The sequence below is a fragment of the Corylus avellana genome, chromosome 6, assembly GCF_965113065.1.
Source record: "Corylus avellana chromosome 6, dhCorAvel1.hap1.2, whole genome shotgun sequence".
NCBI lineage: Eukaryota > Viridiplantae > Streptophyta > Magnoliopsida > Fagales > Betulaceae > Corylus > Corylus avellana.
Window position 1 is genome coordinate 7,634,739 of NC_142495.1, and position 16,688 is coordinate 7,651,426.

The 16,688-nt window shown below is 34.0% G+C and overlaps 1 protein-coding gene and 1 pseudogene across 4 annotated transcripts; one reads left to right on the forward strand and one right to left on the reverse strand.

Moving 5' to 3' along the window:
* The first annotated feature begins 5,871 nt into the window (after positions 1–5,871).
* On the forward strand, positions 5,872–9,262 carry LOC132186940 (protein IQ-domain 26). 3 transcript variants are annotated; one of them, XM_059601063.2, is made up of 5 exons: positions 5,872–6,491; positions 6,675–6,734; positions 7,117–7,586; positions 8,187–8,393; positions 8,484–9,262. In XM_059601063.2, exons 3-5 carry the CDS (start codon positions 7,194–7,196, stop codon positions 9,063–9,065), a joined length of 1,182 nt encoding a protein of 393 aa, XP_059457046.1. In that variant the 5' UTR covers positions 5,872–6,491; positions 6,675–6,734; positions 7,117–7,193; the 3' UTR covers positions 9,066–9,262. The 3 variants fall into 3 exon arrangements, with proteins under 3 accessions (XP_059457046.1, XP_059457047.1, XP_088373570.1); XM_059601064.2 differs by having other exon boundaries at positions 7,155–7,586; XM_088517444.1 differs by having other exon boundaries at positions 6,675–7,586.
* Positions 9,263–15,353: 6,091 nt separating this feature from the next.
* On the reverse strand, positions 15,354–16,404 carry LOC132188854 (uncharacterized; annotated as a pseudogene). The gene is made up of 2 exons (XR_015912726.1): positions 15,962–16,404; positions 15,354–15,648 (listed from the first exon to the last, which is right to left on the reverse strand). The product of XR_015912726.1 is annotated as an uncharacterized LOC132188854 (transcript).
* Between the last annotated feature and the right edge of the window lie 284 nt (positions 16,405–16,688).

The following is a 16,688-nucleotide window of genomic DNA, read 5'->3' on the forward strand; positions in this document are numbered from 1 at the left end:
TGTAATAGTTAGGTCAATTATGTATGACTTGAAACTTGAAAGAACACATTCACTCATAGAAGCCGAATCCCAAAAATAATATATGTAATAGTTAAGTCAATTATATATGACATGAAACTTGAAAGAACACATTGTTGTCAAAAACATTTTTTTCATGGTGTCTAACGATCACATCCATGCCCACAGTATAGTTGACCTAGTGCTTGAGCTCAACCACATAAATTGGAATTTAGTAAAGTTTAACTCGAGCACAAATTTAAAGTGCTCTATCAAAAAACCCTAGCCGTCAAGAGCTATTATATGACCCTCCTCTCCCCAACTCTCTTATTTTTTAAATAATACAATGGTGAGTATGTTGATTCTGAGCTTTTGTAGCGGTTTTTGTTTATCTTCTCTCTATATGTACTTTTAACAGCAATTTACGAGGTGAGTTTTTTGTTTTTTTCTTTTGCTTTTTTGGGTTTCGATTTTCTTTAGTAATTTTCTAAAATTTTATTCACACGAAACCTTTAGAGTTACAATCTTAGATCTTCAATTTGTCTTTGGTTTCTCTCTGGTTCTTTTCTATGAGCAAATCATTGACCGATGACGAAAGAATTATTAGGTACACGAAGAATTGCCAGTAATGGTAAATGTAACGAATGAGATTACATTTAGAGCCTGTTTAGGATTGTGTTATAGAGTTTAAAAGTACTTTTAGTACTTAAAAGGTTGGCACACTTAAAAGGTCGTGCCAACCAAAAGCTGGCATGTTTAGTAAAAAATTTCAAAAGTTTTGTTTTTGTTTTTTGTTTTTAACTCTAAAAATAACCAAAACGCATTTTTAGTAAAAACTTACACATGAAGCTTTTGCCAAAAACCGCTTCTTGACTTAAAAGCTTTATTTTTCAAATACAATCTCAAATATGTTCTTAGGAAAGCGTTTGTAGCGGAGATGAAAAAGTCAAGAAATCACTCTTTAGCTGAGAAAGTTGTGATGAACCAAGCACTGGCCAATGACGTAATTTGTCTGAATATTCTGCAAATCTGGAAACTGATTGAGATTGTGACATTTAAAGAGTTTAGCAAAAGCATAAATCAAATTTGGATGGAATAAATTTCTCATTGTATCTATGATATTATTTTGTTAGAGCAACATACTTTATTTTTATAAAATGAATAAATAATGAAAATTATTATAAATAAAAAATAAAAAAATAAAACAAAAACTCGAGCGCAAATTTGAGACTAGAAAAATATTTTACGAAGTTTGACTTATCAAATTATATCAAATGTTTGGAAACGAATCCATTTCATTTTTATTTTTTATTTTTTTGACATGCCATTTCATTTATTGTGATTAAAGGAATTCAAACACATCCCCTCGCATACAAATTGACTTATTTACTCGTTTCTTCAAAACTTAAAGTACTCTTTTTAATTTTTAATTTTTTTTTTACATGTCCATACAAGGGAATGAAAGAATTCGAATTAGTGACCTTCACTTCATAAGGTGTAGTTCACAGTCGATTGAATTACCTCTTGAAGACTCTTTTTAATTTTATTAGTTTCGGCTTGTAATTCCTTCCCATTGCTCCCCACAATTAATATGGCTAAAAAAAAAAAAAAAAAAAAATTTACCCATAGGTAATTTATATTTGACAGGCTAGGAAATCCGAAATGGACAGAAAAACATGCGAATCGGAGCTGGTATGGTACGTTTGCAGGAAGCAGGAACCAGACAAAAGCAACATATTATTCTAGTGACTAGTCTAAATAATGCTCTGATCAATGATCATACTTACAAAAAAAAAAAAAATATTCTGATTACGCCAACAAAATCTACAATACGGATATTCTTTTGGACGTGCTTGAAATTCAAAATGTACGTTGTTGGGTGCTCCGACCAAACAAAATGTAGCATATTTGGTGCTTTCTTTTGCAATGTTTTTGAATCCTACCAAAGCAATAACATAGGGTGGTTCAACCACCCTCAATTAGTCATAGCCGCTTTCTATTTTAGTTAGGGTTTTTTTATAAAAAACTGTTCCATGTTTATTCTATGTTAAAGGCTTCTTGTCGAAAAATATTTCCAATATTATTTGGCATTCGGCTAGTAACAACTTCCTGCAAACATTGCGGCAAATTTTGGTGGTGGTGGCGGTGGATTTCGGAAAACTCTGGCAGAGGCTTGCCATAAATTCCGTCCACAATAGAGAAGGAAGTGCATGAGGAATGTGAACTTTTCATTTTAAATAATAAATAAAAACCAAAATTGAATTTGAGAAATTCGTTATCCATAGAAAGACAGTTACGTGTCAACGAGAAGGAAAATTGTCAGTTGTGTGTACTTCCATTTATATGTCTTGTCCATTTGTTCGACAGCTTCGAATTGTGTTGAAGCTAAGGTTATCGATAAGGCTCAGGGCGACAGCTCACGTCGTTCATGCGATAATCAATCTCTTTTGAGATTCCAAGATAACAACAACTCATGTTTATCGATATTTTACATTAATCCGTTTATGTTGATAATATATTTGACTTTCAATGCTCTTTCGTATGATGTAACAACTTTGTCTTAAAATTATTAAGCAATGTCGGACTTAGATATTACTAAGTGACTTTAATAGGCGATTGTCACATCTGTATTATTATCCTAAAATAATTAGTTAATTTGAAGTTTTTACCCTTACAAAAAAAATCAAAGTTTTACCAACTAAGTAAACAATATGAAGACTTAGCACCCATGAATACGTATTTTTATAAACCACTCACTTTTTATGTGTACAGCTCATTTTCCCAATTGAAATTGGGGTGTTTACAAATTCTCTCATTTAAATCCCTGACGTTCTCATCATAGTCACGTCATGTGGTGCTAATAGTACCACATTGGTATTATTAGCGATTTTGATACCATTTAACTAAAATAACTTAATCATACTAATGAGCCTACACAAATCTGAACTTATCTACCTAGTCTAGGCCTAAGTTAAAGTTTTTCCAATTTTTGTTTTACCTAATCTTAGCTCTATATTTGAAAAATGACAAAATTTTTCAACAAACTAGTTTGTAAATAGTTCACGATAAAAGAAAATGACCTATCTGTGGGTCTCGTTACGGCAATTCTCTCTTATCTCTCCCTTACCTTCCAAATTTCACAACTTTCTCTTCTATCTACACATTTACCAAATTGGGAAGAAGGAAAATATAGGTTGAGATGAAAATGAAACCTTTCCTTTTCTTTCTCCCCCCACCCCACTCTCCCAACCAAACATGAATGGATATGTATCACATCCATGGCATTTTATAGCAACTTACAAACACTCATTTACTATTCAACAGCTTTATGTGAAAGAAAAAAGAGAGAATGGATTATCAATTAACATGATGAGCACAAGCAAAAGGTTAAGTAAAATGGTAAGATATTAAAAACATTGATAACTAACAAAAACGATACCCATCGTTTACGTTAAAAGAAAAATTAAACAATTGTTTAGAGAATTATTATACATCCATCTTTTATCTATATTTTGTCAATATCTTTTGTAAATTCACCATTAAATCTGTGAGACTTAAAGAAATGGATAATAGATAGATGAAAGACGGAAATCAAACATTTCTCCTATTGTTAATTATTAACGAGCTTATGCGCTAAAGAGTCTATTTGAGATTTTGTTAAGAAATTTAAAAAATACTTTTAATACATAGAAAACTATGCAAAGTAAAAACGGGTCCGTTATATATATATATATATATATATATATATATATATTAAGAAGGTTGGGATGTGGAAGTGTGGCAAAAAATGACTTATGCATGTTAGAAGTGTAAATCATTTTACGTTTCGTAGATGTTATATTTTCAAAATTGACCAATATATAATTCAATATATTATGAGAGACAAACACTAAAAAATAAAAATAAATAGTTTACGCGTATACAAAACTGAGCCTAGAATTACAATGCAAAGCACCATACAGATGACCCAATGCAAATAAAAAGCTCCAAATTTTAGGAATCAGACCAGGTGGGCTGGGCTGGGCTGAATTCTCTAAAGCTTTACAGAAGCTGAGTTGGGCTTTACCCGGACCAAACCTGCGACTAAACAGTCTAAACTTTATTCATCCTATTTTATTATTATTTTATATATATTTTTTTCATAGGTGTCAAACATTAAAAGAAACATTCGAGGCGGAAATAAAGCATATATTGTCAAACATCTGCGGCATTAATTAAGGGCGCTGGTCTTGTAATAAGAAAATGTTTTTTTTTAAAAAAAAAAAAAGAAAAGAAAAGAAATGAAAATGGTCCAAATTCATTAATGCAAGTTAAAAGGATTGGGGGGCCAAGTATGGTAGCCGTAGCATCCACGGAAAATGTCAATTTTAGGTCCAACGCTCCCAATACCAACATGCATGGACCACTTCAGTCTTCAGCGTCAGAGTTTGAGCCATTTGGCTGTGGATGGATAATATTATCAGCTACTTTGAGAGGTCAATTCAATTTTATTTATTTTTTCATAAATATCAGGATCGATATGGAATACCATTTACCTCTTCCTTTTTTTCATTATCCAATTTAGCCAAGTTGTAAGGAGAGTTTGCAGTAAATTTTTTTTTTTTTTTTTTTGAAAATTAATCTATACCGCTACATTTTCCCAGAGGGTTAGGGGTGGAAACCCCATTGCTGGCCATCCTTTCAATTTTTTTTAAGATTTAATTTTTAAATTAAATTAATAAAAAAATAATATTTTAAAGTGGGAGTGAAAGAAAGCTGACGTGACAACACAATGCATTTAGTTGAGACTGACGGGTGTAAACATTTCGGGAAGAATATAACGGTAAAGGTTAATTCGCCTTTTTGATTGACTCCCGTAGTAAAAGTTCAAAAGAAAAAAAGTTTAGGAAGTTTTCTATTTTCACACTTTGACTCAGGGATTTATAAGATATTTATTCATATATATAACAAATTAGGTATTATTTTAGAAAAATGCTAGGGGTCAATAAATTGCTCATATTTGGTTCATATTCTCTTACAATCAACTATTAGATTTGTGGGTTCCACCATTGATTTATATGGAATTTATATAAGTACAAATCCAATGGTTAATTATAAGAGAATATGGACAAATATGAGCAACTTATTGACCTCTAACATTTCTCATTATTTTATTCTTTAAAAAAATTAATGGAAATGAAGATGTTTTATTTAGTTATAAATAAAAAATAAATTAAACAGTATAGACAATTTATTTATTGGGAAATGAAAGAAAATCATGGGTTTACATATAATTTTTATTTCCTGTCATTTTTTGGTTAATTTTGAAGAGAGATTATTATTTTTGTGCTTTCATAAAACCTTTATGGGTGTTTTTTTTGTTTCCGTATCTAAAATCCATCAATAATGATTAGACAAACTTTCTCCTAATACACCACTTGAAAAGTTTAAAACATTAATAAGTAATAACGGTTAACATCGTTGAGTTAGAGCTTGTTTATGATTGTGTTTGAGAAGCTTAAAAATACTTTTAATAAATATATTTAAAGAAAAAAATACTTATTTGGTAAAAAAATTAAAAGCGTTTTTAATGATTCAAAAAGCCTAAAAATAACTAAAATGCACTTTTGATAAAAGTTTAAAAATAAAGCTTTTGTTCAAAAACTCTTTTTTAACTTAAAAACTCTATTTCTTAAACGTAATCTCAAACCAACTCCAAAAATTAACAAAAAAAAAAAAAAAATCATTTTCAAATGAGCAGAGTAGATTATGGGATTGTTTATTTGGTAACAAAAATAATTTTGGATATCTATCCCAAGAATTAGGAAAACGGAAAACTAGACATTTATTGATTTATTTCCAAATCAATTTCGATCTGCTTTAAATGCCACACCATTAGAGGGGGAGGGAGAGGGAGAGCCTTTTTCAACCCAAGGCATATTGTTTCAGAGATTTCCTGCAGAAAGAATGGCAGAGAGATTGAGTAGGAATCTGGGAAAGTACAGTTGGGAAAATTTTCTGCAATCACTGTGAGTGATACGGATAGTGAAAGATCTTCCCCAACCCAAAAAAGAAAGCGAAGTATCAACTTTTTGGGCTCATTGTTTGGGACAAAGAGAAGATAATAAAATAGCCCTTTTAGTGGATATAGGCTTTAATGGTTGTTCAGTGAACTCGTACAACACAGAAGAGAGATATAGATGAGAGAAAATTGTGGCTTTGAAGCTGTCACAGAGTTGTAGAAGATAGCGAGCGTCAGAGAGAGGAAGATACTCAAAAGAGGTTTCAAAGCGCAGCATAAAAAAGTGGAGAGATTCACGGGGTTGTCAGTGGGTATCTTTCATTTGCAGTACACGTTGCTCCAGAAAGCTAAGATAGAGAGAGATTAAGAGAAAGAAAAAAAAAAGTTCTCTTTCTTTGCGAGAAAATTTAGAAAGAGAAAGAAAGGGGGAGGGGTTTGTGCTTTTTGTAGGAAAGTGGGTTGTGAAATCGGCGCTGTTTTTGAATTTTAGAAGGTGTGTGAGTTTCTCTATCTGTGATTATTACTTCCTTTCCAATAAGGTTTCACTTTCTAGTTTTTATGCTTTTTGTCTGTAATTCTTGTTTGTTTACCGGGGGGTTAGTTTCTGAATCTGATTTTTTTAATGGGTTTGAGCCCTCTGTATATTTCTGTGACATCTTTTTGTCTTCTAATGCAGTTCTTCACGAGGTGCTGTCAGAATTTCTTTTCAAAATCAAAAAATCCCGATCTTTATAAGGTTTGGATGCGTTTTGCTTTGTTAATCTTATGCTCCTCACTCTGCTCTCTTCTCTTCTCTGCTTCAAACCTGTAAGGATTCTAAGATCTTACAGGTTTTGGTCTTACTTTTTGAAATATTTGGCCTCTCTCTCTCTCTCTCTCTCTCTCTCTCTCTCTCTTTATTCCTTAGACACGTCTTCTTCTATTAAATTCTTGCCTGTTGAAGAGGTTGTTGTTATACGTTTTGTTTTTTTTAATATCTCTAGGATTTGCTGGATCATTGTTTCTCTCTCTATTCAAATTCTTGGGAGGGAAAAATGGGGGCTTGTTAGGTGTTTTTGCCCCAATAAACGCCACCTGAGTTTTTGACTTTGTACCTAACGTTTTATTTATCTCTCTAGGGCTTTTTGGCTGTTTATTTTTTCCCTCTCTTGCTTAGCCACTTCAAAGTTCCACTACAGACACACAAAAAAAAAACATGGGGAAGGCTACAAGGTGGTTGAAGGGCTTGTTGGGGATGAAGAAGGAGAAGACCCATGTGGAGAATTCAGGTACATTGGCTGCAGACAGGAAGGAGAAGAAACGGTGGAGTTTTGGCAAGTCACCAAAGGATTCTAGCGCAGTTGGTAATATGCCAGTCCCAGATTCTGCTTGGCTCAGATCCTATATGGCCGACTCAGAAAAGGAGCAGAATAAGCACGCAATTGCTGTGGCTGCTGCAACGGCAGCCGCCGCCGATGCTGCTGTGGCCGCCGCCCAGGCGGCTGTGGCGGTTGTCAGGCTTACAAGCCAGGGCAGGGGAAGTCTGTTTAGCGGAGGGAGGGAGAAGTGGGCTGCTGTGAAGATTCAGACTGTTTTTAGGGGTTGTTTGGTAAGTAGGTTTTGAATATTTCCCATTTTTTTCTTTTTTTTTGCAACGTCAATTGGATCTCAGAAGTTAATTGGCCTAATTTTCAATTAGCCTATTTGGGTTTTTCTTTTTTTACTTTGTGATGAAATGTTTCTAGATACGTCCGTTGCAGTCTCAAAAGTACTTTTCTTAGTTCTTACATTTGTCTGCTCCCAAAAGTTGGAAAACTAGTTTCAAAATGCCAATGGAACAGTACAAGTGTTTGTGGGGCAATAGGAAGGTACATTTGTTGTTGACTTGGCTAATCATCCTGCTCCTCCTTTAATCTTTTTCCCCCTTTTGGTCACCTATTTTTGAGATTCTGAAATTTTGAAATTTGAAAGTTTGTTTTTCCGAGATGGGTCATATTTGTTTTTCCTGTTGCTTTCCCCATGATTCAATTTTGCTGCTTGCTCCTTTTCATGATTTATTCCTTTTTTTGGTAATTCTGGGCTAGTAGCATGAATGCTATTTTCTTTCTGTTTACTAAGCTATGAATGAATTGATGCAAATATTGCCCTTTTTTATTTATTGGTACATCAGTTTTTAAATCTTGTTCTGAAAATTTTTGTTCACTGTCAGGCCCGAAAAGCGCTTCGAGCTCTAAAAGGACTAGTCAAGTTACAGGCGCTCGTTAGGGGCTATCTTGTTCGTAAACGGGCTACTGCAACCCTCCATAGTATGCAAGCTCTTATAAGAGCTCAGGCTGCTGTTCGATCGCAGCGCGCTCGTCGATCTCTCAACAAAGAGAACAGATTTTATCCTGAAATTCGATCCCGCAAATCCGTTGTAAGAACCAATTCCTGATCATAAATGGTGCTAGTATCTATATGGTCTAAAAGTGAGTGAGTATCTAATTCATATGTTTCTGATTTTCAGGAAGGGTTTGATGAAACAAGAAGTGAATTTCACAGCAAGAGGCTATCTGGACCTTATGATGCTTCAATGAATGCGTTCGAAGAAAGCCCGAAAATTGTTGAAATCGACACTTGCAAACCCAGATCAAGATCTCGAAGAATCAACACGGTGTTGTATGAATTTGGTGAAGACCTGCCTTACCAAACGATCTCGTCGCCTCTTCCGTGTCCAATTCCTGCTCGTATATCGGTGCCGGATTGCCGTAACCTCCATGACTTTGAATGGTACTTCACTGGTGATGAATGCAAGTTTGCTACTGCTCAGAGCACTCCTAGGATCCAGTCTAATGCTCCGGTTACGCCGGCCAAGAGTGTTTGTGGAGACAGTTTCTTCAGACCTTACTCCAACTTCCCTAACTATATGGCGAGCACTCAATCTTTCAAGGCCAAATTGAGGTCTCTCAGTGCACCAAAGCAAAGACCAGAGCCAGGGCCAAGGAAGAGGCTTTCACTTAACGAAATTCTGGCTGCAAGAAACAGCATCAGCAGTGTTAGAATGCAGCGTTCTTTTTCCCAAGTTGAAGAAGAGGAAGAAGATTTTTGAGAAATTGATGTTAAAGAGGTCCTCTGTGTTTGTTTAAGGGAGAAGCAGTGGAGGATTTCAGTTTTAAATGTTTCTCTTAAGCTTATTTTTCCACTCGTGTCGACAACAAATAGGATAGAGCACAGGGTCCTGTAAATTCTTCTCAAACAGTTGTTACTGAATTATGCCTTATGGAAATTAAACATCTTTTTTTTTCCCCCATTTTTCCTAGAGTGGATCTGAGAATTCAATCTCCCAACTTGTATTTTCTAAGGAGAAAAAGAGCTTGAAATAAAGAAAGCCATAAAAAAAATAAAGAGATTGCCTTCAATTAAAGAACTGGGAGGCTCTGAATGTATCGCCGAAGAGTAATGCTACTAATGGTACTTACAGTAACATAGTTTTTACGCTTGTTAATTACACTTATTTTACGATGGTTGACGTAACTTGTTTTAAGTGACTCTTCATGTTAATTACTTAAAAAAAATGTCTATAAAATGAGTAAGAAATAGATAGACATCGAAATTCTCTAATCTTTAAACAAATAGTGCAGGGTTAGGATATTCTTAGGTAGAAGTTGTTTGTTTAAATTATTTCCAGCACGGAATTGGTCCCCCCATTTTGAATCCCCTAGCTTCCCACCAATGTTTTCGACGAAGCTTCCCTGTGGGTTTCACTGATCCAGCTCTAGCAAGCCAGCTTGATTTACACTGGCCATGCACACAGAAAGTTATCCCTGTCATTACATAAATTAGGATGTTTTTCTAAGGATTCATTTTATTGGATATGTTTATTTGAAAAAGGAAAAAAAAAAAAAAAAAACATAATAATTAGTCCGCGGTGTAAAAATCTTGGCTTGATTTTTCCTATAATTTTCTCTTCCCTTTTAATGGTAAAAGAAGAACATTTTCATAAATGGCAAAAACAACAATGTCAAAACAGTATTGCACTTTCAGATTTCAATCCTAGAATGATGTAACAAAAAGATTTGTTACAATCCAAAGGCTGACAGGCGACAAGCTCAGAATCACCACCCACCTTCCCCACCTTCCTACTATGCCACAACATGCTCGAAAGTTGCAATGAATATTTCCCAATTAATTGAGCCATGCCATTACCCTAAAGTTCAATTCATGTTTGCATGTGGTCCATCTCTTGCCCAAAATGTATTTGGGAAAAAAATTTCCGCAATTTCTATTTAAATCATTGGCAATTTAGGCAATATACATATAAAACCCACATGTTTAACTAGGTGATTACACAACTTAAAGAGCAAATTAGGAAAGAAATTGAAAGGCTTTGATTGCCTTCTCTGTCTCTCTCTCTCAATCTTTATGCATATATTATATATTATATTATTATTTATTAACGATGAATGAAAGACAACCTTCATGATCTTTAGCTTTCTTATCAGCAATGATTAGAGCTTTTGATTTGATAGATGGGTTTTCTACTTTTCTTTGGGGGGGTTAGGTGTTGCTTGCATCAGCTTGACATGGTTTGTTGTAAAAAGAAGGAAAAAGGTTAATAATATAAGGGGCAATGTGGGAAAGTGTGCCGGTCTTTGACTGAATTATTATTTCCCCTAAGCCCTAAGCCAGCCATACATCATCCATCCATATCCCATTTGCCCGTTTCGTGCAGCGTGTCGGTAAGGCCTTCCCTAGTCTTGTCTTTCGACAATAATAATGATTCCACACTTGCCCTCAATCTCTTTCTTCTATTCACCTTTTTACTTCCCCATTTCAAATTTGCAACCTTTTTCTTTTTCTTTTTTATTTTTTTTTTAAGTGGACATAAATAAAAATTTTATTTTTATTTTTATTTTTGTGGCTAAAATGGAGGAAAACCCCAAATTGGAAAATGTGACATTCTATTTATTTATTTTTGAAATGGGCATTCTATTTATTTGGACACTACCTTTAGTTGTTGGGGAATGTTAGGCTCATAAATATATTTTATAAAAAAAAATTTATAAATTAATGTGGCACAACATAATTAGATATAAGATAAATTTAAATTTTAAAAAACTTAATCATATTGTGCCACATCAAAATTTAATAGGATACATAATACTAGACAAAATTATTGTGTAGCTTATTTTAATGATGGATTCGGCTTATATACTATTATTTTTAAAGGAAAAAAATTCTCTCCATTTCAAAATCCCTAAATTTCCTTCATTTAGTGTATTTTGAAAAGTATTGCATTTTGCATTTAATGCACTACCATTATTAAAACTTTTGGATAATACTATCATTCAAAATGTACTAATTGGAGGAAATTAAGGGATTTTGAAATGGAGAGGATCATTTTCCTTATTTTAATAACAGCATGTATGCTGTAGTTTAATTAACGGTCAATATTAAATCTTAAAGTTGACTTATTTTTAAAAACTTTAAGAAGCGTGCACAAGCCCACATGAGAGTCGCCAACGAGGACGCTAGGTCCTAAGAGGGGGTGATTGTGACGTCCCACATTGCCTGGACATAAAAAAGATGATGTGTTTATATGAAATATACTTTTTTCAAATAATATAAGGCATTTTAAGGGTAAACTTAATAATAAAACAGTGCGAGTTTAACTGAAAGTGAACAATATCATACAACATGAGTGTTGCATATTTATGATAAGTGATATGAGTACCATGTTAAAAGCATGTCAACTTTTTGACCCACTAGAAAAGGTAATGCAAGTTTCATAACTAAGTATGTAATTTGATAAATAAATAAATAAAAAAATTCCTAATGACCATCTTAATTATTATAATTATTTTTTACAGCATCTCTTTTATGCTTTTGCTTATTTTCTTTAATTAACTGCATTTCATAATGCCAGAAATGCCACTAAACACGACGTGTCATCGTGATTAACCAGTATGTCTCTTCTGATCCAAACACTGAAACACAAAATTTTTAATGCAATTGTTTATTGGGAGTTGCTTCGTACGAGAATATGGTGGCCAAATATGTTTGGTCGAGCTGCTGTGCTGTCGTCATCCCGTTATGCATTCAAAAAATAAAATATTCCTATGCTTTTGAAAAAGTCGAGATTCTCGTTTTAATTTATTTAAATGCTAATTAATTAATGCAAATCTAGGGTTAGTTTGATTTCTAGAGCTTTCTTTGTACATTGAAACTTTGAATTTTTGAAAAGGAGGTGTGTGTGTGTGTGTGTGGATTTGATTAAAACAGATTTTATTTTACAAAGTAAAAGTTGTTATTAGTCAAATTATGCATTAATTACTCTACAAATTCCCATTTAGATGGGAAACTACAAATAATTGGTAAGTGTCTTAAAAGTCCATCTTTGACCATCTCGGAACGTGGCATTAGGCATTGAGAGGATGGACATTATTGGCATTCTAGGGAAAATAACATTAGTGGGATGGCCTAAATTATGGTTTATTTGCGAAGTTGGCCCACTTTTCAAAAATGGATATATATTTTATTTTATTTTACAATAAACATCTACCGCCGAACTTTTTGTCTGTATGGTAAGGTTCTTTCGAATTGTCTAAGGTTTCCACTTTCCACTACGATAACCTTTTTAGCCATTTCCTTGTGGACCCAAATCTTCTTGCTAGAGTTTGGACCATCAATTAAAGAGGAAAAAGGGGTCTCATTCTTAGCCTATTTTATTTCTTTATGAATCTACAAATGACATAAAAATTAGATAATGTAGAAATAGCATGGTTTATACTAAGAGCGGTAGTTCGTGTTCGTGTGTTAGGTTTGGGTGGTGTCGAAACATGAGTATAAGATATAGTTTTGTATTAGATTCAGGACGTGTTAATGCATAAGTATAAGATCATATAAGTTAACCATAATCCAACTCATTTAATTAAATAGGTCAAATATCCTAACCACAACTTATGAATTTTGTGTTTGCTTCATGGGTTGGGTTAAAAATGGTTAGCCCTTGTTTCGCATGTCATATTTGGGTCGTGTCAAGACATAAATATAGAATTTTTTCATAGAATTTCTCTAACTTAAACTCATTTAATCAAATGAATCAGACTCTTCAATTATAATCTGTTAATTTTACGTTAGATTAATGTTGGACTCAATATAAGTTTGTATCAGAAATTGCCGACCATAGATTATATAACTAGTGTAAGACCGTGAGATGCTGTTGGTTTTGGTATCTCCAAGGTGGCGGTGCCATGCCTAGTTGTAACGGTATGGACAAGCGGTTCAATGCACAAACTTTTGAAGAAGTGGTCCAAGAAGGCAGCCGGACAACCCACTAGTTGGTGTCATGGCTTCTGACAATGAGTACTACCAAAACATTAAACAAGTAAATAATAATAATAATAATAATAATAATAATAATATGTTTGCTTTATGCTTACGTGAATGTATCTTCTAAAGGGGATGTGTTCATCATTCACCAGGCACCCAATTTTCGAAGCACATATAAATTTCTTATACCCTCCCCATCCTTTGTTTTCATCATTTTAACTCTTTCTCTTTTTATTTATTTCTTTATTCTTTAGACCCCCATTATTAAATTTGTGTACTAATAATGAATGTTCATACAGTTATAGGCATCACATGCTGACATGCACAATGCATGTGCCTACCACTTAAATACTAATATGTAAAGAGAATTTGATTTATATCCACCTCCTCAGTTCCAATCGATTGCTTGTCATTTGTAAGTTATTAATTAACTAAACTGACAGTTTTTTAAGGCCCATTTTGTTGGCCCATAACCATGTGTATTTCTGTCTAGTCCAGTTGGATCCAGTGCATTGTAGTAAATAAATAAATTAAAAAAAAAAAACTTTACATCAAGAAATTAAAGCAAAGTTTCCGTTGAGTATATATGTTTTGAGTAGTTCTATTTATTACTCTCTACCCCCCTCTCATTATTTCCAAGTTTATGTGAAAACAACTTTTGTTTAAGAGATCCTTATTTATCAAATGAACATGGTGTACCTAACTACTGACGGGTCTTATAGGCCCGTCTAGTAGGAACCCTTGAGCCAAACGACAGTTAGACCACTCCTGCTAAAATGTCTAGAGTCCCGCTAGGGTCATTCGGATAAGCCAAGCTCCAACAACCCAAGGAAAGGCACATCACTTCATCACCCTAGCCTACATAGGGTCGAAGAGCACATAGACCACAATAAGGTGAATCGCACACAGTTCCCTCCTCTCTACGCTAGGTAATCATTTAGCCACATCATATAATCTCTCTAAATATTCTCGAAAGGCTATTGCCCATAGTTAGAATGGATTTTTGGCGGGAGTCCTTAGAGCCTCACAAAGGAAAGTCAGGAACTGTTGATCTATATAATGGGAGGATGCCCCTTTTCCAGATAACTAGATAAGCAAAAGTTTTCCCTAACCTTCAGCGGCTTAAATTACCGTTCCTCATTCCTCTTCATATTGACTTAGGCATTGAAGGTGGTTTCGTCAACACCTCGGGTGAACCCCATTGACCTTCTACCTCTTTTGCAGGCTTCTCCCTCCTTGTTGTTTCAAGTTTTAGTCTTCTTACATTGGAAACTTTTGGGCAGTGTAGGCTATCTAACATTGATGATTGTAGGACTGAGAAATTGTTGATCTTAGGAGCTGATTCTTTTGTTGTTGGATTTGAATTGAAAATGAACTTAATTATGATTACATTCATCCGGCTTTGATATCGACTAGTCTGTTATATATATGTTTCCCTTTTGTCTTAGCTATATACTTTCTCACTAAAATATCGAAAATATGGTTTTCCTCTCCCTACGATGATTATAATATTGGCCACAGTGCATTTTACAAGTTGCAAACGTTGAGTGAAGTGCTGGGAATGAAGTGGAGTCCATTAGCAAATAGATTAGATATTGCAGTACAATGTTAGCTGCCACTCCAAAAACACGTAGTATGAGATTTGATATATAATGCTATGGCCAATTTAAGAAAGTGGATGTTAGGATACGTTGGTTGATTTGACAAAAATATATTAATCATGATATCCTGTGTCAATATTGTACATGAAGCGTAGTAGAGGAAAAAGCTCACTCTTCTTTGTTTGGTCATTGATGCTCTTCCCACCTAAGCTAAGGCCTAATGTTGCTATATTAAGAGATTATCAAATAATCATTTTTATCGCTCATGAAACGAAAATTTATCGATTGAGTCATTTACCGATTCTTAGGGACATACTTAAAACATGTTTTGTCAGTTGCTATGACATGAGTGTGATAAATGGGTGTGAACAGTAGTATACACATCAAAAGTTATGTTTTTTTTTAGATCATAAAATGAGAAGGTTTTGTTTTTCATCAAATCATTAGAACAATTGTTCTACACATCACAAGTTCTTCTGTATATGAATTTAAGGGGGCCTACTAATACCCAAGAAACTTCCTTTTTTTCTACTTGGAAAATATAAAGACGACAAAAATCCTCTACATGCCTTCTTAGAAATTGTTGCCTTGGGAAGGGTGTATGGTTTGTGGGCATCTAAGCCACCCCCATAGCTCTTACATGATTTCATTTTTCTTCTATAAGGTGTTTCCTTCTTTGCAAGGTCTTCTATGCTCAACACCCTTGACAGAGATGTAAAAGACTGAGACTTGCCTTCAAAGTACTTGGAAAGTCCTCTCCTGCAAATTACAACTCCTATTAGTCTAAAACTCTCTAATATTTATCAACAATCTTTGATGCTTCAGCCTTTCATGCATGTGTAGCCAAATATATTTTAATTTCTTATTACAAAACTTAATTTTGTTTACAGGCTCTTGCTAATTTAAAGACTAATTTTTACTACAGCGTCATCTCAGCTATATGACGATCGTATACTAGTCTACTCTCAATTGAAAATCTTACTATGCATTGATGTGAATCTAGAAAAGCGTTTCAAGTTCCAAAAGCGCTTATCCCTCATAACTTTTGATAGATTTGTTCAAAGCTACTTACTTGATGGGTAGATGGGCCATGAGCTCTGAAAATTCATACAAAGGTCCCCTAGAATGCGAGGATGAAGAATAAGAAGTTGATGAAGATGCATCGTCCACCACGTCTGAGGATGATGATGTTGATCCATTACAAGATGCTGATCTTTGAATCTTCAAGGGAGGATGCCGATGATATGAAATTATCATTATCATGAGATTCAGGAGCTTCCATGATCACACAATCATCTTTATCTTTGGCATGCTCGTTGTATGAATTGATTGGTGGACCTTGATGCTTTTGTTTTTCACCTTCACTCATTGATAACAACAGACGATCTTGAGAAGAAGTTGCTTATTATGAATATGGCTTCAAAGACAGGGCAATGCTTTATAGCTTGCACGCATGAGCTTTTATGAATATGGCATCGCACGCAATAGCTTAAGAACCAGTTTGAGATTATGTCTGAGAGGCTTAAAAATGCTTTTAACACTTAAAAAGTTCGTTTGAAGAAAAAAATAGTATTCGTTTGGTAAAAAAAAAAAAAAAAAAACTTTTGATAAAAGCTTAAAAAATAAAGTTTTTGTCCAAAAGCTCTTTTTAACTTAAAAGCTCTATTTCTCAAACACAATCACAAATAAGCTCTAAACCATATATAGAAGTTGCACGTGTTTGAAGAGTACGTGGTTTAGATTGTTACTTTTGGGAAATTTGGAGCCATGACACCTAGTACATGGAGAGAGGCCAAATG